Source organism: Balaenoptera borealis (assembly GCF_965194805.1).
Source record: "Balaenoptera borealis genome assembly, chromosome: 1".
Taxonomy (NCBI): Eukaryota; Metazoa; Chordata; class Mammalia; order Artiodactyla; family Balaenopteridae; genus Balaenoptera; species Balaenoptera borealis.
In genome coordinates this window covers 175,057,330-175,083,657 of record NC_138860.1, presented here as the reverse complement: position 1 = coordinate 175,083,657, position 26,328 = coordinate 175,057,330, and the positions used below count along the sequence as shown (strand labels likewise).

Here is a 26,328-nt window from a genome sequence, read left to right as displayed (position 1 = left end):
GCTTAATCACTTCTGGAACTCTTATCATTAGAATGTTGGACCTCCTGGAGTAATTTGTTTTTGCCCCTTTTCTCTCCCAATCTTTTTTTGTTCCACTTTATGAGACATTTCTTCAACTATCTTCCAATGCTTCTATTGAATTTTTAACTTTCTTTTGTCATATTTTAAATATCCTAGCACTCTTCCTTGTTCTTGGAATATTCTTTTCTTATAGCATTCTGTTCTTGTTTTATTGATGTAGTATCTCATCTCTGAGGATGTTGAAGGTTTCTTCTGCCCTTTGAAGGGCCCTTCTGCCCTTCTGTCTCTGTTTGCTTTAAATGCCTCTCTCTGTTCATTTGTTTGCTGTCTGTTCATCGTGTTTGAGGCTTGTACTCTCAGAGGTCTGTTGACCCTTAGCTATCTGTTCCTATTTAAGAGTAAGCCACTAGAAAGCTCATTGAATAAAAAAAGTTCAGGGGAAGCTCTGAGTGTGGGGGCCGGCTTATCAGCTAGTGGCCTCCCCATTGGCTGATTGGCAGGAACCTGGTCATTTCATTGGAGGATCGTGTAACATCAATCAGTGTCTGTCAGTCTGTTCTCTTTAGCTGGTCAGTCTCCCAAGAGCCTCTAAGTTCCTGCCTGGAGGTTAAGCCCAGTGGCCCAGGGGGTTAAAGGGACTAATGAGCCCCACAATGCAGGACTTTACCTCAATGCCATTTTTCAGCCAGAGATTAACCACCACCTTCCTTTTCCTTAAGTCTCAAAGTCAAACGTGCCTATGAATCACCTGGGAATCTGGCTAAATAAAGGCATATTCTCATTCAGCAGGTCTGAATGGAGCCTGAGATGCTGCCTTCCGAACAGGGTCGGAGGGTTGCCAGCGCTGCTGATTCAAGGACCGCACTTTGGATGGCCAGGGTCTAGAGCCGTGCCGTCCAGTGGAACCTTACGCAGTGGTGGACACGTTCTAGACCCACACTGACCAATACAGGAGCCGCAAGCCCCAGTGGATGTTAGCACTTGAAATGTGGCTAGTGCGACTGAGGCCCTGAGCTTTTAATTTTATTTAATTTTCCTTAATTTCATTTAAATTTAGATGGCCAGAGGTTTGAGCCTTGGCCTTTGCCAGGCTGCTAAGTCACACTCAGCCATGAGCTTTTCCAGCTTTCAAACCTTGACTGGCCTCTCTCCAATGTGGTTGTCGTCTCTCCTTTCTCTTTGGCCTTACGGATTCATACGTCTGAATTCCTTTACTGTCATTCATGGGGGGGTTTCACAAGGAAGCAGAGATGAAGACTTGTGTTCCACCTGCTCTGTTGGACCAGAATTCCCTCCCGCATTTTTTAAAAGACAAAGATAGATCCCACACTTTGTTTCTCCCAGGATGAAGCAAACCAGAGTTTGTCCTTCTTACCTGTCATCTTCCTCTGGGCCCAGAGAAACCATTTCTGAGTCACTGCAGAGCCTGAGAGCTACTGGAAGAGGTAGAAGGCTCTGCCTGTCTGGGGGGAGAGCCCGGCTCACCCACTCGGTGTGGTTTCTCTATTCTGTAAAGGGAGGGGTGGGCTCATGGAGGGGCCAGGCAGCCAGAGGACATCCTTGCAAACCATAGCTGGGCAGGGAGTGGACTTATAGAACTAAAGACATTCTAAGCCCTTGGCAGGGAGGAGATTTGTCTGTTCAGGCAGGACAGGGCAGGGGAGGCAGGAGTGGATTAAGTACAAACCTTGGGGTCTGACAGATTAGAGTCTGAATCCTATATGCTAGCTCCCTCAGCAGGGAGGAGATTTGGACAGGAAAAATTGAGAATGGTCACCATTTAATTGTGCGAATAAATCCCACCAATGGGACCGAATCCTGGCAGGCAGGGGCTGGAGTAGGGTGGTCCTTCAGGACAGGATGAACTGCAGATGTATTCGTAGTTAGTTTGGAAGTAGGTGCTGAGACGTGAAATCAGCTCCTGCAGCAGGGATGGAATCAGGCCTGCGCGGTTGCCTCCTGAGCCCACACCCCACACCCCTACCTAGCTGGCCCAGTGTCTTCAGGACCCCTTCTCTGCTCCTCTCACAGCACCAGCACCTCTCACGTACTACTTCCTGATGTGTGCTCATGACCACCACTCCCTGGACGTGTCTGATCAACCTCCGCATTCCCCACAGCACCTGGCCTGTGGCATGTGTCTGAACAGACACAGGCAGGGCAGGGGAAGCAGGTGTGGTTTGAATACAAACCTTCGGGTCCAACAGATAAGAGTCTGAATGCTATATATGAGGCAGAGTAATGCCCCCTCAAAGATAGCCACATCCTAATCCCCCAAACCTGTGCCTATGTTACCTTGCGTGGCGAAAGGGACTTTGCAGATGTGATTAAGTTAAGGATTTTGAGATGGGGGATTATCCTGGGTTACCTGGGTGGGTCCAGTGTAATCACAAGGGTCCTTATAGGAGGGAGGCTGGAGAATCAGAGAGAGAGAAAGAGATGTGAGGTTGGGAGCAGAGGTCAGAGAGAGAGATAAGAAGATGCTACACTGGGGACTTCCCTGGTGGTCCAGGGGTAAAGAATCCGCCTTCCAACGCAGGGGATGCAGGTTCGATCCCTGGTGGGGGAGCTAAGATCCCACATGCCGTGGGGCAACTAAGCCCGCACGCCACAACTACTGAGTTCATGCCCCTCAACGAGAGAGCCCACATGCCGCAAACTACAGAGCCCACGTGCCCTGGAGCCCACGCGCTACAGCTAGAGAGAAGCCCGTGCGCCTCAACAAAGATCCTGTGTGCCACAACTAAGACCCGATGCAGCCAAAAAAATAATAAAAGAAAAAAAAAATAATAATCATAAAAATAGTTAAAAAAAAAAAGAAGAAGAAGGTGCTACACTGTTAGCTTGAGGAGGGAGGTAGGGGCCACAAGCCAAGGAATGCAGGTGGCCCACAGAAGGTAGAAAAGGCAAGGAGACAGAGTCTTCTCTAGAGCCTTGAATGGAGCATGGCCCTCCCAACGTTTTGAGTTTAGCCCAGTGAGTCTGATTTTAGGCTTTGGACCTCTAAACTATAAGAAAATAAATTTGTGTTATTTTAAGCTGTAATTTGTTACAGCAGCCACAGGAAACGAATGCATCCTAGCTCTGCCATACATTAGCACTGGGACCTTGGATGAGTTACTTAACCTTTCTGAGCCTCGCGCCTTTTTTATCTGGAAAATAGAGAAAAGGTATGTGAGAAAATATGTATGAAGTACTTAGCATGGTAACTGACACATAGTAAGCATTTGCTAAGTGGTAGCTGCTGTGTTTGTGGGCATCATAATTGCCATCATCCTTGCTGTTATTGGTTGCCTACCCACACATGTAAGTACAGGCTGGACATTTTCCTGTTTGTCTAGACCTTTATGGAGAGAAAGGATAGGAAGCTGTTATGAGACAGGCCCATAACTCAACTCCAGTAGTTCTCAACCAGGGGCGACTTTGCCTCCCAGAAGACGTTTGGAAATGTCTGGAGACATTTTTGGTTGTCGTAAGCGGGGGATGCTTCTGGCATCCGGTGGGTAGAGGCCAAGGATGTTGCTAAACGTCCTGCAATGTACAAGATACCTCCACGACAAAGAGCTGTCTGGCCCAAATGTAAACAGTGCCAAGCTTGAGAAACCCTTCCATTCTCTAAGGTTTTGTGGTAACTCTTGGGCTCAAAATAACAACGTGTAGTAAAAATAGTGAGCAGGGTCCTGCTGCAGCAGGGCTGCTGAGCCTCGGAGTGCCCCCAGGAAAATTGCTTACCTCCTGGAAGACTTGGCAGACACCACAGTTTGGAGGTAGATCTGAATTTGAGAGTCAGCGTCTCCACTCATTTGCTGTGAGACTTTGGGCAAGTCAGTTAACCTCTCTGAGCCTCCATTTCTTACCAGCAAAGTGGAGATAAAAGACCCGCCTTGTCGTATTGATTAAGTGAGAAAACGTATGAACGCACAGCGTCTGAGTCTTCATCAGTGTCCCCTTAAATGTTAGTTTCCCTTCCTTCCTGATCAGAATGTCGGGGTGGAATTATTTTCCTCTGACATATTCACTTAGGGGCATAAACTCTTTAACCTTGTGCCTATTTCCCTTGGGGAGAGTGGGACACCTGGAGATTTATGTAGGAACTCAGGTGTAGTTTGAGGACTCCGTGGCTGGGCCCTTGGCTTGAGCCCAAAAACTGAAGGGCAAATGGAAGGCACAGGTCACGTTCCAGCTCTCGGTCAGTCTCAACCAGGGTACCCACTGGTCTCTTCCTCCCACTGACTCCTGGCACGGCCTGTGCCACCCTATTGGCACTAGTGTAAATCTGCCTTGTGACAAGTTTCATCTGGGATTTCTATTTATAACTCTTCGTCCATGAAACTTATCAGACTTTCAGGTCTTGGGCTGGAAACTCCTTGAGCCACCTTTCTTTACAATGTGGGCCACAAAAATAAGAAACAAAGGCTGTTCAAGCCAGAAATTGACAGATAGATAAAGAAGACTTTGTAGATGTGGTGGGCCTGGAACCCAGACTTCCAGAGCCACAGGCCACTGCCTTTTCCATAGGGCTTCAATCTGATGTTGATCAGCCACCTCTCTGATCAGGCTGGACCAGGTGTGAGGGGGGATGAGCCCCACTAAATATTGATGGAAGGAAAGATTCTTTTTTAATTTTTTTTTTTTTTTTAAATTTTTGACTGCGTTGGGTCTTGGTTGCTGTGCGTGGGCTTTCTCTAGTTGCGGCGGGCGGGGGCTACTCTTCGTTGCGGTGCGCGGGCTTCTCATTGCGGTGGCTTCTCTTGTTGCGGAGCACGGGCTCTAGGCACGCGAACTTCAGTAGTTTTGGCACGCGGGCTCAGTAGTTGTGGCTTGCAGGCTCTAGAGCACAGGGTCAGTAGTTGGTGGTGCACGGGCTCAGCTGCTCTGCAGCATGTGGGATTTTCCCCGGACCAGGGCTCGAACCTGTGTCCCCTGCATTAGCAGGCGGATTCCCAACCACTGCACCACCAGGGAAGTTTCAGGAAAGATTCTTAAAGGAAATAATTCCGTTTCTCATCCTCTTTGTCTGAGCTCTAGATACATGATCCCCATGGCCCATCTTTGAATCGTCTCAGAGCTGTGTACATGGTGGGCGCTGGCTGAATGAATGACAGGGAAAATGGACAGAACAAGTGGGAGGATGAATGCGTGCACAGTGGGTGGGTGGGTGCATGAGTGGATGGGAGGATAGAAAAGTAGATGGATGAATGGAACAAGAAATGGGCTTCCTAATTTCTGGGAACCAACCACAAGGAACATGTATTCAGTATGTAATTGTGTCTGGCCCCAAGTTCAAGATAGCATTATGCCAACTCAGACCACACCTTTGGAAGCTGTGACACACAATGGGACAGAGCCAAGCACAGGCAGGGCAGATGGAGTGGGGGGAGATGATGTGGAACCCAACAGGAATGGAGGGTGTAGGAGGGGCCAGCTAGGATTCAGGCAGACTGGGGTTACTATGTACTCAACAGAGCATTTGGAGGTTCCTAAGGGTCCCGTGTGCAATGCTGCTGCCATGTCAAAACCCCTCTGTGGAGTTCTTCTCGGTTTGCTCTGGTCTCACCTGCCTTCCAGCCTGAACTGTACACACTGTCTCCCAATATCCCCCAAGTAGGTAGCTACAAAGGAAGATGAGCTTTTGGAAGACACTGGTTCTTGAGGTAAGCTATGAATGGCTGGTCCATGCAATAGAACCACAAGTTGGAAAGGCCCTTAGAGATCATCTCCAAACTGGGCCATTTTACAGGTGGGAAAACCAAGGTCCAGGGAGGGGAGATGACTTTCCAAAGTTGTATGGCAAAGAGTAACAAAGGGGACCCAGGTGTTCTGATTCTCACCCCAAGTTATGAGTTCATTATTGCTCTTTTGCTGCACACCCAGCAGCCCCCGTGCCCTACCAGTTCCATTAGGATTTTTGCCTCCCTGGGGGTGGTTTCACTATTTCCTCTGTCTCTACCCTCAGTGGAAATGAAGGAGAAGGTCAAACCTCTGGAAGTTCTGAGGTATCCCTCCTCAAATCACCTCCTTGGGACATCAGCCTTCACGGCCTGGCTCCTTGACCTCCCTGTTCGTACTTGAACTTGAGCAAACGCAGCAGACACTTGGCCAGGTGGAGAACTGGGGGCTCCAAGAAGAGCAGGGAGAACGCAGACTGGGGACAGGGAGGAAAGGAGAAGAGGGGCTGGGATGGACATTCACCCATCACCCACCATCCAGCAGGCACCGTGCTGGACAGTTATAACATCTCATTTATTCTCGTAACCCCACAAGATAGGGAGTGTTATTCCTGCTTTATAAATGAGAACACTGAAGCCTAGAGAAGTGGCTTGGCTTGTAGAGCTGGTCAGCAGGGAGCCCAAGATTAAAACCCAGGGCTACCTGACCCCACAGCCCTTGCTGGGCCCTGAGTTCCTAGACAACATGCTCTGTCACAGTCCGTCAAGAGTTCTCAGGAGCCACCCAGCAGGAGCTGGAGTTTCTCTCCTGAGGGTTCAATCAACAAGGTCAAGGCTAACAGGGATCAATGCAGAGTCCTGCCCTTAAGTTCAAAAAGACAGCTGCACAAGAGTGTAATGGAGTTCTGGTTACTGGACCGCAGCTCATCATAATACTGTCACCATGCATAAAGCGGCTGTTATTGCCTTCTAGTTCCATAGCGCTTTGAGTGTAGAAAGCCCTTGCACTTACCGATCTTAGGGCTTTGACCATAAACAAGCACAAGAATAAGTCAGAAGAAGGTCTGCGGGTGTCCCAACAGGGTATGGGTGGAGCAGTGTGCTGTGGCTGCTTGTAAAGCTAATGAGCTATTTGTCTGCGTTAATCCAGTGCAACATCAATAGGTTTTGTGTGCAGCCACTGTGCTAAATATATCACATGTTTTATCTCATTTAATGCTCACACAACCCTATGAAGTTTGTAGTTCCTGTTTTACAGATGAGAAAACTAAGAAGTGAAGAAAGTTGACGGAGGTCACACAGCTAGTAAATAGTAGAATTCAGGCTCAGGTCTGATAATCGTCAAGAAAAATGTCATTCTGGAGAGTTCAGGCCCCCTCTGGAGTCATGTATCCAGTTTGGGGTGTTATATTTAAGGAAGACATTGACATACAGAGAAACAAGGAGCCCATCCATGAGGGAGAGTATCACCCTAAAGATTGTTTGAAGGAGCTGAGAATATTTATCCCGGAGAAGAAAATCACCAGAGAACATACAGTTGCTGTTTTCAAGGGCAGAAAGCTCCTCTACTTAGAAACAGGTTGGGTTCACGGGACATTTGCCAACGATTTGTTGGTTAAGTCCAAAAGGACATACTATAGCCAACTGCTATTGCCACCTACTGGTGGGAGGTAAAATTGATGTGCTGATTTCAGCTACTGTAACTGTTCCATTCATAGAACTTTAACTTTTCATACATAGAAGGGCTTTTAAGCATGATCATTGTCATGTGTAAGAAGTAGCAGATTACCTTTGTGGGAAGAGAATTAGGACCAATGGGTTAAAATCACAAGGGGAGAGCTTTTGGTTCCAAAATGAAAGTTAATTTTCTGATAATGAAAACATAATTATCAAGAGACTGCTTGGGAGTAGTGAGGTTCTTGTCTGTGGAAGAAACCAAGTCATGCTGAATCTCCCATCTCTCAGGTGAATGGGAGAAATTGATCCCAATGTTTTTGTGGGTCTCAGGCATTCATGGCTTACCTATTCTGAGCTGCAGTTGGACGTCTGGGTAGGAGTCTGCCAGGGTTGATAGCATCTGGGTTGTCTTATCCAGGGAGGAACTTTTACGCTAGGCCAGAGGGAAGGAGGGTACCACAGGGGCAGAGCAGAAGGGGGAAATATTTTGGACAGGTGGGGTCTGGCAACATTTATCCTCCAGTTATGGCCCTTACACTTGACCAAGGAACTGTCAGAGAGGGGTGGTTCAGTGAGATTCATGACCCTCCATCGCTTCCCAAACTGACCTCCCACACGGGGCCATTTGTAAACAACCCAAGGAAAAAGTTTCTTAAAGATTCTGCAAATGAGATTAAGGCTCTGCTGGAGACAGAGGTTCAGAGTATAGGCAAGGTCAGGGACCAGTCAGGTAGGACCAGTCTGGGTCAGGGTTAGATCAAGGGCTCTGGCTCTCTCCGCCACAGCCTGTGAGGTTTTTCTCATCAAAGCCCTACATTGATTTGGGCCCCAGATTCACTGGGAGGCAGTCCAGTGAGAGTTTATGGAGAAGGGGCTGTGAAATCAGACAGACCCTAGCATGAATCCTAGCATGGCTACATATTAGCCTTGTGAGCTTAGATTGATTTCTTCTCTGATCTGAGTCTCAGTTTCCTCATCTGTAGAGTGGGCACAGTGACTGCACCCTCCTAACCAGAAAGATATGAGGATTAAATGAGACCTCCCATATAAATCACTGAATGCAGTGCCTGGGGCACATAGTATATTATTATTATTATTATTAATTATTAAATTAACCTCTGTCAGTAAAAACTAGCTTCGCCCTCCCTGTATGCTCCCCCATTTTCTGTGGCCATGGATCCCGGTCATGGGCACATCTGATACTGAAATCCCCTGCTGGATCTCACTTGGTTAACAAGAATTGCAGGGGCCCCACACATGAAAACACCCACATCCTTGGCCATCAACGCTCCACCACCCTCCCTCCCACCTTCTCTGATGTGGCAGGAACAGAGATGTAATTTAGAGCCCTCGGTCCTTAGATGGGGCAAGATATGCTCTGGGATTACTCACTGTTCTCTCAGAAAGAAGAGTAGCTGGGCCCATGTGAAAAGGAGTCACACCTGGAACTTGGCACCCAAGAGGTCACCCTGAAGGACCTGCAGAGGAGCCTGTGTCCTGGTGGCCTTAGGCGGCTCCATTACTGGTCAGTATGTGTCTGTGAGTGCATGTGTGCGGGTTCCTGTAGTGACTGTTCATTCCCCCCTCCCCACCGATGTGTACCAGGGGCAAGTGGTGTAGAGGGAAGGATACAGTCTTTGAAGTTTGCAGAGCCAAGTGCATACGCCAAGCCTGCAGCCTCCAGGCCGTATGAGCATGGAAAGTCTCAGGGTCCTCATTTGAAACAAGGGGAGAGGAAAACCTACTTTACATGGCATTTGCTAATTAAATCAGAGGATGGATAAAAAATATCTGGCACAAGGTCTTGGCATGTGGCAGACACTCGGATGGTGGCTTCCGTCATCTTTGTGCATGTTGGTTTAACGGGGGATGTGTCCATGGTAGGGTTTAGTTTATCTAGTGATTATGCCATGTCTGTCTCCTTAAATGACCTGTGACCAATGGCCACCTATTTGCCTCTTCTTTCTGTTTTTGTTTTTATTTTTGTTTTTCTCTCTTTTTTGTGTTAAAAAGGAATTGTGAGAAAGCGTTACTGGTGAGTGTTCTCAGCTTGATATTGGTGGGGATAGAAGCAGAGGGTCTGGGAAAATGCATATTAAAACTCTTTATGTGCTGAGATGGGGAGTGTGTGTATGTGTGTGTTGAGGGAGGGGTTCAGGCACCTCTCCTTAGGAGTAGGAGTGGAGGTGGGGGGCTGGGGAAGACTTTTATTCCATGTTCTCAAATTGGTCCATACCTTTTTTTTTAAAATAAATTTATTTATTTATTTATTTATTTTTGGCCGCATTGGGTCTTCGTTGCTGCGTGCGGGCTTTTCTCTAGTTGTGGCGAGCGGGGGCTACTCTTCGTTGCGGTTCGCAGGCTTCTCATTGCGGTGGCTCCTCTTGTTGCGGAGTGCGGGCTCTAGGCACATGGGCTTCAGTAGTTGTGGCACGTGGGCTCAGTAGTTGTGGCGCACGGGCTTAGTTGCTCCACGGCATGTGGGATCTTCCCAGACCAGGGCTCGAACCCGTGTCCCCTGCATTGACAGGCGGATTCTTAACCACTGAGCCACCAGGGAAGCCTGGTCCATACCTATTTTTATAGAAAGAATTTTTTTTTCCTGTTTTGAGCTCCTGTCTCTAATTAGTTCAGCAAGTATTCACTAATACCCAGTAAAATCCTGAGGGCTATGTACCATTTATTGAGCACTTTCCATACTTAACCTTGAACCCTCAGTTCCCTTGAGAAAAGCTACCTCATTTTACAAACAGCAACCCCAGCTGGGAGAGGTTCAGCCCCTCACTCAAGTCCTTCCACTGGCAAAGGTGAGGAGAGCCAGACAGGAGTGAAAAGAACCAGAAGCAGTCTCTACCTCAAGGACCTGACAATGAACGTGGAGAGTTGACTGCCAGACACAGCAACTGAGACACAAGCTGTGGTGGTGCTTCTTTGCAGGGCACTGCTATGGGAGGATGGAGGGTAGCATCGCTAATTCTGACTGGCGGGAAGTCTTCCTGAAGGTGACTGGGCTGAGTCTGGAAGGTTCTGTTCCTTTTGGAGGGGGAGCGGGCAATGGAGCGTGGCCAGCAACCCAGGTCTGTTTAAGGTAGTCGGGAGTCAGGAAACCCAGCCAGGCTGAAAGGTTGAAAGGTTGGCTGGCGGGGGGACGTCAGAGTCACAGACACATCCTTCAGGAAGCCTGAGTTGTGAACGTCCTGAGGATGGGTGTTTGGGAGGAGGGGACGGACAAAGCTGGGGGTGCAGCAGTAGTTTAGGCAGGATCTCAAGGCTTAAAGGAGGGCAGAGAAAGTAAAGGCAGAGCCTATCCTGTGGATCAACAGGGCCTGGCCACACAGGGTCATTCTGAGGCTGAGGCCCTTGTTGGGAGGGTTGGCAGGGGAACGGGTCATAGCCACCAGAGCCCCCAGCCTGGCTGCAGATGACCTGACCCCACTGGAGGGGTGCTGACCCCTGTTTCCATCATGAGCTGGCAGAGTTGGGGGACCTGGGAGGCCAAAGCCTGGGGCCGCAGCCCAGAGACAGCAAAGACCAGGAACGACGGGGGAGGATGGAGTGGCCCGTTGTCCCAGCAATTTGGCAGAGGTTGGTGGGAGGAGCCAAGAGGCTGAAATGGAGGGTGGAAACAGCCAGTGAAGGGCTTTCACTGCCAGATATAGAAGTGTGGGTACTGGGGAGATGATTGTTTTTTGAGCCCGAGAATGCTATGGTCAAACCTACTGTCTCTCTCACTCTCACCAGAATGTGAGCTTCCGGAGGCAAGGAGTCTGCCTTTGGCCCAAGCTCCACGTCTTCCTAGCTGTGTGACTTTGGTCGATTCACTCAACCACTCTGAGCCTCAGTTTCTCAGCAGCAAAATATGGTGATTGAGAGGATTAAGTGAGCTGACAGATGTCATTTGTGAAGGCACCTACGACAGCCTTGTGCATGGGAGATGCCCTCTTCCCATTGAGGGTTTTGCGCAACCACACCTGTGTTCTCTCTCCTCCACCCCCATCCCCAAACCACACTCATCCTTCAAGGCCCATTCAAATTGATCTCCTCCTTGAAATCATTCTTCACAACCCAATGGCTCATGTCACTGACTGCTTAATAATCAAGTAACCATAATTTGTTCATTTGCTTTTATTCTTTCCTCCTTAGATAGTAAAGCTTTTGAAAGCAGGAACACAATTTCAAGCACGGTTGTGGGGTGGCCAAAGTCCCACTAGCATGGGAAGTAGACGCCCAGGGTTCACTTCTTCTAGGTAAACTTGGGGCTCCACATGGCACTGGGGGCTTCAGTTTCATCAGTCAAATGGCAACAATAACCTCCCTCACAGTTTCTAGAAGATCAATTTAGACATTCTGTGTGAAACATAGTTAGGAGGAGTTGAATAAATATTGTTGAATGAATTGAAAGTGCTTTGAAAAATGAAGTTCTTTACAAATGTCAGACCTTATTTTTAATTCCCCATGGTGTATAGTAAAAGGCCTTATCTTTAATTGCTGCTAAGAGAAACTGCAGGCTTAAATATTTTCTCCTGTCATCCAGATGAAGACCAAAAAAGACATCATACAGGGGTTATAAAGATTACTCTGGTTTTTAAATGATATTTCATCTTCCTTCTCAGCAGGTCAAGATGACCACAGCTACCCCTTTGGGGAGTACCACCTTCTTCTCATTGAACATGACCACCAGAGGAGAAGACTTTCTGTACAAGAGTAAGGTCAACTTAGCTTGGTGGCCAGGGGAGCGAGGGAGGGACAGGTGTTGTGGTCAGCTCCTGGTGTCGAGGTCAAGAGCGTGGGCCCTGGAGACAAACTGCCTGGGTCTCAGTCTCAGTAATATACCACTTGCCAACTACATGACCCTGAGCACATGACTTCACTGCTCTGGGCTTGATTTCCTCATCTATAAGATGGGAATATTAACAAAGCTGCCCCATAGGTAGGTGTGAAAGCTAGAAGGGATAATCCATGTAAAAAACTTAGAATAGCCTCTGTGCGTATGAAACATACTAAGTACCTAATGAGTATTATTATTATTATTACTATTACTATTATTTTCATTAGGGAATTTTGGGGCTTAGAAGGCAATGGAAATTTGTATCTCTTGTAAGATGGCCCTACACGAGTCACCTTAAAATGCAGCTACTTTCGTACTAGTTTTGCAAAGCAAAAACATCCCGTCAATTTACCAAGGAGTAAATGAATGTAGGTAGGAAGAGTTAGTCCTGGGGAGACATTTGCCAAGAACGAGGGGTCCCTAGAAGGAAAAATTTGAGGACCATTCTTCAGAAAACCAACTGACTGTATTAGGTGAAGTTTGGGTCCATTTCAGTCATCTCAGGTGACTTGGTACATACCTCCATGAATGGAACAGGCCTCCTGACACACGTGGAGCAGTGATGAACAGTGACAGACAGCTCCAGGCTGGGGTACTGGCAGGAAGCTGGGTTAATGGCAGGATGTGCCTCTTCTATGGAGACCCAGAGAGGGTCGCTCTTGGGACAGGGTCCCACATGTTAGCCTGCTCTTTTCTGGGTGGGGAGACCTACAGAGCCCTGCTGAAATATGTCTCAAAGCAGTTCTGAAGTGAAATGCAGGGTAGATAGAATCACTGTCAGCAAGATGGGAATAATACTGTTTTTATTTAACTAAAAGTCATGGTTCTCAACTAGGCAATTTTGCCCCCTAAATAAGATTGCCAGATTTAGCAAATAAAAGTACAGGATACCCATTAAATTTGAATTTAAGATAAACAATTCATAGATTTTTAGTATAAGGATATACCATGCAATATTTTGAAATTATTCATTGTTTATCAGATATTCTAATTTAATGGGTATCCTGTATTTTATCTGGCAACCCTACCACCAGGAGACACTTGGCAATGTCTGAAGACATTTTTGCTTGTCACAGCTGGGAGTGTGGGAGGAGAAGTGCTACTGGTATCTAGTGAGTACAGGCCAGGGATGCTGGTAAATACCCTGCAAGGCACAGGACAGTCCCCACAACAGAGAATTAGCCAGCCGAGGTTGAAAAACCCACTGGACTCCCCAGGAAGGAAAGAAAAACAAGTAACTCCATGATGGATTCCCCACCCCCTCCCTTTTTCCCTCTGTCTTTCTTCCTATGAATAAATGCACAGTTGTTGTTGTTTTCTAAGTAAACTTTTTATAAAAGCATTACATATGTTCCAAAAAGTACCCAAATGATAAGTGCACAGCTGGACGAATTTTCACAAAGTGCACACAGCCGTGTAGCCAACCCCCCAGATGAAGAATCAGGCCACCATCAGTGTTCCAGAAGTTCTGGTGCCCTTTGCAATCACTATCCCCCACCCACTCAAGGGAACCCACTGTTCTGACTTCTACCACCATAGATTAATTCTACCTTGATTTTGAACTTTGTATTCGTGGAATCATACCACACATACTCTTTTGTATCTGACTTCTTTTGTTCAATGTTATGTCTGTATGCACATATTTAATGGTTGCAACATAATGTATATGTATGTATATGTGGATGTGTACATAATATCATATTCTATATTCCATACTTTTCTATCATCGGAAGTGTTCCATGTACCATAGTCTTCATAATTATTATTTTAATTACAGTATATTTCATGGGATAAGTGTGCCATACCTTATTAAACCCTTCCCATATTTAGAACATCAATAATGTAATAAACATTTTCATTCATGTAGCTTTTTCTGTATTTGGGATTATTCCCTATGATCAATTCCCCAGAATCAGATAGATCGGTTTAAAGTATGAAGCTTTTTTATGATTCTTGATGTTTTCAATATCAATTCTGGCAAGGTTGTTGATCTTGAACCTAATATTAGAGTTTGACTTTGGGACTGGGAGCTGATATTGAAATTAGAATCTGAGATATTAAGCTACAAGGACATTCATCATAGCCTTGTTTTTAAGAGTGTAAAATTGAATGCAACATAAATATCCTCAGTAAAGAATTGGTAAACAAATTATGGCACAGGCAAACAATGGAGTACTATACAGCCTTCAAGAGTCATGAAGAAAAATATGTACTTACATAGCAAGAGGATCAGGGTATTTTGTTGTAAAACAGTATACGGAATATGGTTCCATTTTTATCAAGTGCATATTTTTCCATATTTATGAATATTTTCTTAAGATGGATTTTCAGACATAGGATTAATTATTCTAAAAGATGATAGATAAATATGCACATATGCAAAAACATGATCACATTGGTGAATATATACGTATGTAGACTATCAGTGGTTCTTGGGGTAATGAGGTCTTCGTCTTCCCGTCCTCTTTGGCTTGTATGTATGTTTTCAAAATTATCTACACAGGGCACAGGGCTATTGTTGTTGCCCATGTGTGTCCTGTAGGAAAAAAAATTATCTACAAAAACCACATATTACTTTTATATTATCTGAAAGAAGGAAGGATGTTTTATTTCACAAAAGAAGTTCGAAGCTATCTTGGGGACGATAAGAGCAGGACTTAGCCTAAGGCAGGATTTTGGCAGGGAATGTGCTGAGGATATGGCCCTCCAAGTCCCATTGGAGGTAGAGGTAACTGCCACTCTAGATGTGACTCTGTCCTGGGGTCAGCAGTGAGTGTGCCAGGATTTCACATTCTCTCCTCTCCTTGACCCAGTGAGGATGCCAGGTGGTGTGTCTTCCTCCCAGCCTCCGAATCCTTCCTTGCATTTCAGTTTGCACATTAGCCATCTCCACTCCTCTCTTCCTCGTAGGTTCTGGAGCCATCGTTGCTGCCATTGTGGTGGTTGTCATCATCATCTTCACCGTGGTTCTGATCTTGCTGAAGACGTACAACAGGTATGGGATGCCCTGGGCTTTGGAACTGTCTGGTCCCTTCAGTGATGCCAGAATGGATGGGAACTAACGTTTGTGGGTGCCTATTATGTGCACAGCAGTATCTATGAATCCATCATCAAATGCTCTAACCCTTTGTGGGTCCTTTTTTGCTGTCTGTTCTACTGGAAGAACTTCACATTGACCATATATTTTTGTATTTGGAGAAATATTTTTAAAATATAATAATATAATGACAATGATAATAACCTTGAGCTGTGTAGTAAACTCTTATATGTAATTTACAGATAATAGAGGAGTGTTTCAATCCTCTTCTCCTGGAGAGCCCTCTGCTAGGTTGTATTGTGTGGACCACATGAGTATTTGAGGTGACAAATACTGAAATGCACATACCTGCGACTTTACTTTCTGGGACCAAATAAAAGGAAATAAAATCATATAAATTGATTGTAAGAAGAGTAACTGCTGTGTTATCACCTTATGTGTTATCACCTGTAGTCACAGCTTTGCTAGATTATTCTTTTCAGTGAATAAATCAAAATTAAAAGACTAAATTCAATTACATCATAGAAGACCTGGAAGCCATTAAAAAATATTGTAGAAATGTATAAATTGATGAGGAAAGTTGTTTACTACATATTGTCAAAATTTACAAAGCAGTATGTACATCATTTTTTAAAAATTAATTTATTTTTTGGCTGTGTCAGGTCTTAGTTGTGGCAGATGGGATGTTTTGTTGCGGCTAGTGACTCTTCGTTGCGGTGCGCGGCTTCTCTCTAGTTGTGGCGCACAGGCTCCAGGGTGCGTGGGCTCAGTAGTTGTGGTGCGCGGGCTTAAGTACCCTGCAGCATGTGGGATCTTAGTTCCCCTTCCAGGGATCGAACCTTTGTCCCCTGCATTGGAAGGCGGATTCTTAACCACTGGACCACCAGGGAAGTCCCTAAAGCAGTATGTACATTATGATCATACACATGGGTTACGCACATGCACCCAGGAAAAGTTCAAATGATATACCACAAGGTGTTAACAACCAATATGTCTGCATGATGGGATTGCTAGTAGGTTAGTTGGTTGGTTGGTTTTTGCAGGGTCAAGGGGTGTGCTTCTTTATTTCTGCATTGTTTTTATAATAATATTAATGTATTTATAAGGGTAGCTAACATATATTGATCTCTTACTATGTGCTGGGCACAGTTCTAAGCTCTTTACATGTATTAACTCATTGAGTCTTCATAACAGCACCACAAAGTGGATGCTTCTATAGCCCCAATTTTATAGGTGTGAAACAGACACAGGAAGATTAAGTAACATGCCTGAATTTACTCAGCCCTAATTGGCAGAGTTGGGATTTAAACCCAGTTCATCTCGTTTCAGAGAAAATACTCCCACCAGTACACATATAATAACAATAATAACATTTCATATGTTATTTTTAAAAATCTTTGGGCTGTTACAATTTGGGTCTATTTCAAACCAGGAAGTGACATCAGACCCCAAGTTCTACCCACCATTCCTCTCCATCATTGCTGGAGCTCTCAACCCCTTTTCTAGGTTGAAATTTGGATGGAGACTCTACTCACCCCATCCTGTTTACAATGATACGTGGGCTGGGAATTGAGAAACCTGGGTTCAGTCTTTGGTCTGTCAAAAGTAGGCAAGTTATTTAGCCTCTCTGTGCTTTGATTTTATCATCTTTAAAATGGAAGTGTCTCTAAATAGACATTTCTCCAAAGAAGACACACAGGTGGTCAATAGACACATGAAAAGATGCTCAACATTGCTAAATATTAGAGAAATGCAAATCAAAACTGCAATGAGGTATCACCTCACACTGGTCAGAATGGCCATAATTAAAAAGTCTACTGGCCGGAGGAGCCCGGCTCCCAGCAGGAGATGGAGGCTGGGCGGCTGCGGCCGATGCTGCGCTCAGTGAACACTCGCAAGCCGTCCCAGGTCATCTTCTGCAACCGCAGCCCGTGCGTGGTGCTGCCCGTGTGGCTCAACTTCGACGGCGAGCCACAGCCCTACCCGATGCTGCCCCCCCAGCACAGGCCGCCGCATCCATAGCTACCGAGGTCATCTTTGGCTCTTCAGAGATGCTGGGACATCTGATGGGCTTCTAGTTAACCAGACTGAGCTGTTTGTGCCGTCTCTCAATGTTGATGGACAGCCTATTTTTGCAAACATCACACTGCCAATGTACACCCTGAAAGAGCAGTGCCTCCAGGTTGTGCGAAGCCTAGTCAAGCCTGAGGATTACAGGAGACTGGACATCGTGAGATCCCTCTACGAAGATTTGGAAGACCACCCAAATGTGTGGAAGGACCTGGAGCGGTTGATCCAGGAGCATATTGAAAATCAGTGGATGGCAGAGGAGACTGAAGATTTTAATTGAAATTTATACTCCTTGGTCTCGGCTTTTGACAGTCCTGACAAGTCTTGATCTAGATCTAGGACTGGTCATTTTTTCTCGGCTTCAAAGTGTCTCATTCTTGGAGTCAAAAAGCTCCATTGCTTAAAAGAAAGTTAACTGACCTCATTACTGGGCACTGTGATGTTTAAGGGCAAATATCACAAAATGTAATTTAATGCCTGTCCCTTCTAGAAGTATTTATCAAGGGAAAGTAATTGCATTTTTGCCTCCTAGTGAGTCAGGAAAGTTTCTGTGTAAGGACTTTTGTGTAAGTAATTCAGTGAGAATTGTAGCTTATTCTTGAGTTGTAGGAAAGCAGTGGCGTCTGCTTTTCATTCCTGTATTTTGGTTGGTGATGTGCCCGCGTCCCGCACTGAGAGACCAAGGTGTCCTTGGGGCAGGGGCATAGCCGTTGGCTCTTTGAGACTCCAGTGCCTCGCACGTTATGAGCCTTCCTTCAGTGTTTGTTGAATGAACAAACCAGTGGCTACTTTGGTAGTGTTAGAGGTTTTCACCCTTTTTTTTGAGGGCGGGTGGTAGTCGGGACCTTAAAGTATGTACAGTAAACAAATGTTTTAAAGGGCATCAATTTTATAGAAAGCAGTTTTTATAATTTTCTAAATTGTGGCTTTTCTCTGCCCACTGTTGTTGCAGGGCTGTTTTATTTCTGTTTCTAAGCCAGGATTAGCTTTCTACAGTTCTTATTGATGATAGCTTTTTTGAAACTTGCTATCTGCACAGAAGATAGGAGAAAATAGCCGTCCCCTTGTTTAATCATAGTATTAAAGAGCTACTCCTGTACTATAAATGGTTTTTTGCCAAATGTGGGTACTTCTGTTCGTTTTTGTAAACCCATGACATTTTTGTTCGATTCAGCAGTTTTTCATCAGGCAGGATCTGGCGACACTTTGCACCTGGCTGGAGGAGAGGACAAAGCCCTCCAGCCTCTCGGAAGTTACTGCTAACACACCGTGGATTCAGAGGGTAGCCTGGAATGTTTTCTAATTTTATACATGTACAGATCCTTTCCTATAGGCTGGACTTAAATTCATTAACTCAAATTCAATACTTCTATCAGGCCTCCTTTTTTGGTAGCTAATCGTTAAAAAAAACAAAAAACAAAAAAACTCCCCAGTAGAGAAAGTGTTGGAAGAGACAGAAAAGTAAAGGAAGAGAAAAGATCCAATTAGGTATACTACTTAAATACAACCACTAACTTAACATTTTGAACTTTTAGCCTTTTTTTGGCTTGGTTTTACGTAGTTGAGATCATACTGAATATAAAGTTTTGCATTCTACTTTCTCATTTAACTTTATAACTTAAATATTTTTCCATGGTATTATAAGCTCTTCATAGACATGAGTGCAGCCTTCCTTTTATAAATAATGTTGGCATATTTCTTGGCATCTTTATTAGTTCCTTTGAGCACAGTTTCTATGCTCTGATATCAGAGTGAAGTGAATGAATCAGACGCCGTACAGTTTTCCCACCTAATCTTATTCTCCTCTTTCAACATTCAGCAAATAAGTGGGCTTTTTTTTTTTTTCTTTAGCCTGTTGTGGTACTCATTCAGTGACACACCTATAATTTTTTATCTAATTTTTTTGTCGAATTGTTGGGTAGGGAAGAAGAAATGTTGGTATAGAAGGTAGCCATATGATCTCGAAAGTGGGATAGGATGGGAGATTTAAGGAAGCCTGCTGGTGCTCAATTAGTTCAGTGTTGGTTTTATTATTTTTTAAACCTGTCTTTGTGTCAAAATGAGATTTCATGTTCCTGTCAAAACTTGCAATTTGAGTACTGTGTTTTTTGTGTTGTCCAAGGAAGATTGAAAACCTATAGCATGTATGTACTCATTTGAAATCTTATGAATGTATTAAATGTGTTACTTTAAAAAAAAAAAAAAAAAAGTCTACTGGACTTCCCTGGTGGTCCAGTGGTTAAGAATCCACCTGCCAATGCAAGGGACATGGGTTCGATCCCTGGTCTGGGAAGATCCAACAAGCCATGGGGCAACTAAGCCTATGTGCCACAACTACTGAGCCCATTCTCTAGAGCCCGAGAGCTGCAACTACTGAAGCCCGTGCACTGTGGGCCCACGTGCCGCAACTACTGAGCCCGCGTGGTGCAACTACTGAAGCCCGCACGCTTAGAGCCCATGCTCTGCAACAAGAGAAACCACCACAATGAGAAGCCTGTGCACCTCAATGAAGAGTAGCCCCCGCTCGCCGCAACTAGAGAAAGCCCACATGCAGCAATGAAGACCCAAAGCAACCAAAAAAAAAAAAAAAAAAATCAGTTAAAAAAAAAAAGTCTACAAATAATAAATGCCGGAGAGAGTGTGGAGAAAAGGGAACCCTCCTCCACTGTTGGTGGGAATGTAAGTTGGTACAGCCACTATGGAAAACAGGTTCCTTAAAAAACTTAAAATAGAGTTACCATATGATCTAGCAATTCCACTCCTGGGCATATATGGAGAAAACTATAATTCAAAAAGATACTTGCACCCCAATGTTCATAGCAACACTATTTACAATAGCTGAGATGTGGAAGCAACCTAAATGTCCATTGATAGATGAATGGATAAAGAACATGTGGTATGTATACACAATGGAATACTACTCAGCCATAAAAAAGAATGAAATAATGCCATTTGCAGCAACATGGATGGACCTAGAGATCATCATACTAAGTGAAGTAAGTCAGACAGAGAAAGACAAATATCATATGATATTACTTATATATGGAATCTAAAATATGATACAAATGAACTTATTTATGAAACAGACTCACAGACATAGAAAACAAATTTATGGTTACCAAAGGGAAAAGGCAGGGGTTGGGGGAGAGGGATAAAGTAGGAGTTTGGGATTAGCAGATACAAACAAAATAGATAAACAACAAGGTCCTACTGTATAGCACAGGGAACTTTATTCAATATCTTGTAATAGCCTATAATGGAAAAGAATATGAAAAAAATATGTATATGTAACTGAGTCACTTTGCTGTACACGAGAAATTAACACAACATTGTAAATCAACTATACTTCAATAAAAGAAAAGAATAGGAGGACTTCCTTGGTGGAGCAGCGGTTGAGAATCCGCCTGCCAGTGCAGGAGACACAGGTTCAAGCCCTGGTCCAGGAAGATCCCACATGCTGTGGGGCAACTAAGCCCGTGCGCCACAACTACTGAAGCCCGTGCACCTAGAGCCTGTGCTTCGCAACAAGAGAAGCCACTGCAATGAGAAGCCCGCGTACGGCAACGAAGAGTAGCCCCCGCTCGCCGCAACTAGAGAAAGCCTGTGTGCCACAAGGAAGACCCAACGCAGCCAAAAATAAAATAAAAAAAAAGAATAGGCAGAAATTTTAATTCAACAACAACAAAAATGGAAGGTTCTTAAAGTGTGATAATTGTGTTATGGTTACATTGAAGAATGCCCTTGTTCTTAGGAGTATTTAGGGTTGAAGTGGCATGATGTCTGCAACTATCTCACAAGTAGTTCATGATTTTTTTAAAAACTGTGTGTGTGTGTGTGTGTGTGTAAATGGGGCAAGGAAAAGAAAGAAAGCAAATGTGGCAAATTGTTAACAATTTGTCAATTGTTTAGTGAAGGTTATTCAGGTATTAGTTGTACTATTTGTGTAACTTTTCTGAGGATTTGAAATTTTGAAAAAAGAAGCATGATAGGCCAACAAGATGAAATTTCATGTAGACATTAGAATGAATGATTGTTGTTAGTTATTGAATTTTATGGCATATGAAATGAAAGCTAGGATATATGTTTTAAGTCCATTCTCTTCTCAACTATGTAAAAAGTTCTTCAATATTTCTAGCAATAAACTTAGCAAGCATAATGAGGCTACAAAATTTCACTCACATTACAACTTTGAACAGAAAAAAAAATGTAATATCTTCATTTTGTCTTCAAAATAGCCAGCTATCTGCTACTTTACTCATTCATTAATAGGAAAAAAATAAAATTAAGTATCCAACCTAGGTTAAACAAAAAAACTGAAGGGTCAGACTACCTGATGTCTAAGATCCCTTCCAGTTGTAAAATTCTGTGATTGGCAATTAAGCAACATGATTTAATGATGATATATATTAATTTCATCACTGGAGCTCTAGTCACAGAGCTCATTCCCCAAGGCATATGAGGGGGAAGGCTCAGCCATGCGTGTGTATCTCATTACAGGAAAATGAGGACAAGACGGGAGCTGGAGCCCAAGGTCCCCAAGCCAGCCTCCCCTTCTGCCCTGGGCCCAAACAGCAACAGCAGTCAACACCCTGCAACTGTGACCTTCAGCCCTGTTGACGTCCACGTGGAGACTCGGTGACCCCCCATCCTGGGTGCTGTCTTGGCCACTGTCCAAAGAGCCTTCAGTCAAGACCAAGAAGCACATTTCTCCTCTGGCAGCTTCACTATGAGTTTGTTCCGGTCAGGTCAACAGGGGCATCTCTTATGCAATCCCTGATGCTTCAGGCAACCCCCAACCCCATCCTGCCGGGCCCCACCCCAGGTACGTCCATATGCCTGCTGCCACCCTTCCAAAAAGCTGTGCTATTTTGGGAATCCACTGCTGTGGGTTTAATTGTCTCCCCCCAAACACAATAGCTAGACAGACAGGCAGATAGCCCAGGAGTCTTCTGGTCAGGAGTCAGGGGTCAGGGCATGCTCCTGAGACGGTCTGCCTGAGGTCATATCAGAGGAAGAGCCATATCCACAGCTTTGTAGAGCAAAATAGTCAATCCCATAATCAGGCAAAGGGGAACTAACTTGGACTAACTCACCAAAAACCCAGCTTGTTAATTTATAACTTGTTCCAGTGCTGAATGACCGCTAGCTAGCTCATGATGATTGATCAGCACATTTCTCCCTCTTTAAGAAAGGTTTTGGGAAAAACTGGATTCTTCTCCAAAGGTGTCTACTTCTTTAGTAAAGAGTCAAAGTCAAAGACATAGGATGACCTTGAGGAAGAATGGCATCTAGGATGAAAGCTTGTTGTAGTGTCCATGGGCCTGGAATGAGCCTGGTGTCTGGTCAGGGCCCCTCCCCCCCCCACCCCCCCCTGGGGGCTGGATTAACCTTGACTCAGTCTCATTTCTTGGCTTCCCTCTATTTGGATTCTGAGCAATCCTCACTCTCCAGTTACCATCTTACCTCCAAGGTCCAGTATTTGGAGACTGATTAGATTACAACTCTATTTATGTTACCTCTGCCCTTCCTGGTCACCTTGCAAAGATTCAGGGTATATTCAAAGTACCACATTCACAAACCATTCCTCTGGACAGAACTCATCTCTTTGACACTTTAGCCTGGAGAACAATCTACTGAAAGAGGAAAGCATTTTGGAATTAAGAAGACCTGCCTTCCAAGCCCTATTTCCTGGTTTTGTGGCCTTGGGAAAGTGACTTGACCCTCCATATTCTGTTTCCTAACATGAAATGGGAATAACGTCTGCCTCACTGGGTGACTGTAACAAGCCAAGGACTTAGTAAAGCAGCTTAGGTAGTGCCTGGCACCCAGCAGATGCTTTATAAATGGGAGCCAGCATTATTATTACGAATTTCTTCCATTGTAAGACATACACTTGTTCCCATTTTAATGATTCTGAAATCAGAATATGTCCTAAAATTGTTGCATTTTTTTCTCTCTCTCTCTCAAAAAGCTGTTTTTTAGCCAGTTGTGCATTTTACAATTGAAGGCATCTTGGAAACAAGGTAATAAATCTGTATTCTGTTACAGACAGTAACACACTCTGACATTTAACCTTAAATTCTAGGAGTGTCTCCTTCTGAGGGAAAACTGAGGGTCAGGAGGTAAGAAGACTGACACAGGGTCACACAGTTCATGTCATCCCACTATAAAAATGCTCACTTGAATGTACCTGGAGAAATACAGGCAAATTCTTTCTCCCCAGACATCTCTTCTCCCTCCTATGTTTAAATATCCACCAGACACTTTGCAAGGTGCTTTTACATAAGTTATGTCATGGGATTTATTTTTCCCAATAACCCTGGGAGGTATTATTTTTCCCATTTGCCAATGAGAATTTCAAACTCAAGAAGAAAAAATACTCGCTCAAAGTCTCACAGCTTGTGAGACAGTAAGTTGCAAAGACAAGACTCAAACCCTGGTCTCTTCGACTCCAAAGTCCATCTTTTTGTTGTATCACACTCTTCCCTAACATCCCGGCTCAAAGAACATGGTTTCTTTTGTGAGCTGAACAAGAGGAGGACAGGCTTACCCATGTGTCTGAGTGGAGGTCGGGGGTCAGCTCCCACATCAAAAGTGGGGCAAAGTCACTTTGGTAGCCTCCTTTGGGCTTCCATGATTGTAGCCAAAGGGGCCCTTTCCAAATCCATCCAAGCTCTGAGGATTTCTGCTTCATTCCCCCACCACTTAGGCCCAAGGGGCAAGGCATGAGATGGCCTCGAACCAGGGCAAAGCCATTTAAGGACTCAAGCCCACATAGATATGTTTCCCAGATGTATTCTGCTTTAAAAAAAAAAGATTGTTTGGAGTGTTCTAGCCCTAAAGCCAAACTCTTCTGTCCACGGTGGAATCTTCCTGGAAGAAAGAAGGACATATCCCTCTAGTATAAATGAAAACTTGTAAATGGAAGGGGGAGGTAGAGAGGTGAGGGGGAGGCAAAGAAAAGCGTTGTGTTTTGTTTTTAACTGATGACGATTAACTCAGTAAACATCCTTTAAGGGCTCCTGTATGCCAGATGAGGTGCTACTAAACACAGTAAGCATGGTCCCTGCACTCGGGGAGTCTGCAGCTGGCCTCCTGAGACAGGGATCTTGCAGCACAGTTGAATTTCATTTCTGACAGGTGCCTTTCCTAACGGAGCAGATGCTGCCTTATTTGGCCACTGAATCAATAAATGATATTAAACGCTTAAAGAAAAATGTCTAAAAATAAAAAAGTTTAAATCAAACATTTGTTGAGTTGATTTCAATTCAGTTTAGAGATAACAAATACCTTTTTTAGAAACTTCCTTTCCCTGACAATGTAGACAGAGCCCTAAGGGAAAGCCGGAGCTGTTTCAAACATTGCGTTCTCACTTCTGTAGGATGGTGGAAAAGATGGGCTGCTCTGTGAGGTAGAAAATGTGTTAACTTGATGAAATATTATGCAGGGAATCCCATTTCACAGCAGGCTGAGAAGCCAAGGTTTGGGGACCCCGGGGAGTGGAGGAGACATTAGAATGGAACCCAAATCACCAATAATGATGTTTACCATTAACTAAGCTCCTACTGTGAGTCAGGCATAGGATGGGTCCTTTCTACCCACCAGCTCCTTTAACCATTACAGCTCCCATGCATAGAGTGATCATTATTTCTATTTTTTGGATGAGGAAACAGGTGCAGGGAGGTAGCTTGTCTGCGGGTGATATCATGGACATGTGTCCTTTTGGTGATGTTGAGTTCATTTGACTGGTCTAATTATTAAATATACATAAGACATATTAACAGGAGAAAAAAAATTAATTTATGTGCATGGAGGTCTCATAGAAATGGGACCCCTGAAGTGACCAAAGCAGGCTGTTTATGCAATATCATTTTTAGACAAAGAAACAATTATTTGTGAATATTCAATGAAACAAAGGGGCTGGTGCTTGGGGTAGCAGATGAATGAAGAAGTAAAAATGTTTGTTTATACGGCTTTCTTAACCTTGAATTCCCTAACTCTGGTGATAAGGATGCTTTCTATCCTCCTGGTATAAGGAGGATACCTTCACATGGGAGATTTATTTCCCATTATCAGGGAGAAACTGGGGGGTCAGAGAGGTTTTTTTTAGTATCATTTTTTTTTCTACCAGCTGTTTCTCAAGTAACTTTAATTCAAAATAATCAATATGCCATCATGGCGTATCTTGGGCAGGCTACTCTGAGCCCCAACAGTGACCATTCCTGTGTTTGGGAAGTCCTCTGCTTTAAGAGACAGGACCACCTCCTGCTATAAAAACTGGAAAGGCCAGACACTCATTTTCTCAGAGTCTCTTGCAGCTAGGGGGAGGTCACATGACCTAGGCTTTGCCAGTCAGACACCTGTGCCGCAGACTTTGAATCCTGAAGTTGGCAACCTCAAGGGATAGGAACTGCAGAATCTGCTCTGGTGGCAGGTGTGTTGGCACCCTCCACTTCAAGAGGTAGCCACATCAGGGATTCTAGCAGCAGTGGCAGGGGCATTCTTGAGTCCAGACCCAGTGCCCATTGGAGTTGACTATGTGAGCTGTGCCCGACAACATCAGCCATGGTATCTGTACCAAACTAGTTCAGTAGTAGGATTTTAAGCATCACACCTGGCATCATATCTCTGAGCCTGGTTCTAGCCTTCCAGGAATTCTAGCAACGACCTGATTCCCTTTTCTGCTGAAATCAAGAGTCACTTCCTGTTGCTTGTAGCTAAGTACTATATGGCTGTGGGGGACTTGCTCGTGGCCACCCACATGGGAAGTGGCTGGCACTAGAACCCAGGTCCCCAAAGCTCTTGCTCTTTCCATGCACATGCTTCCAGGCAAGTGATCAAAGGATCCCAAAGTGCTGTGAAATCATAGAGGAAGTAAAGTCACCACCAATTACTCTTATCCCAGAGACTTTGTGACTTTGTAAATGTTAATGAGGGAGTATTAAAAAGAACCTGGAAGAATGGGTAGGATTTTTTAAAGTTTTTTTAATTGAAGTGTAACACACATGCTCGTGTGTGTGTGTGTG

At 44.6% G+C, this 26,328-nt stretch overlaps 1 protein-coding gene and 1 pseudogene across 7 annotated transcripts in view; both read left to right on the top strand.

Annotated features, from left to right (window-relative positions):
• Positions 1-26,328, top strand: part of NCMAP (non-compact myelin associated protein) — a 45,369-nt gene extending 19,041 nt beyond the window's left edge. For 3 of the 6 annotated variants that reach the window (XM_082342575.1, XM_082342578.1, XM_082342577.1), the window contains exons 2-4: positions 11,981-12,071; positions 15,106-15,190; positions 21,800-26,328. In XM_082342575.1, the coding sequence (XP_082198701.1) occupies positions 11,990-12,071; positions 15,106-15,190; positions 21,800-21,941 (309 nt within the window). In that variant the 5' untranslated portion in view covers positions 11,981-11,989 and the 3' untranslated portion in view covers positions 21,942-26,328. Of the gene's footprint in view, positions 1-8,888; positions 12,072-15,105; positions 15,191-21,799 lie in introns of those variants that run through there. The other 3 variants (XM_082342576.1, XM_082342579.1, XM_082342574.1) reach the window with 2 other exon arrangements.
• On the top strand, positions 17,049-19,497 carry LOC309606050 (von Hippel-Lindau disease tumor suppressor pseudogene; annotated as a pseudogene). Its single transcript has one exon. The product of its transcript is annotated as a von Hippel-Lindau disease tumor suppressor pseudogene (transcript).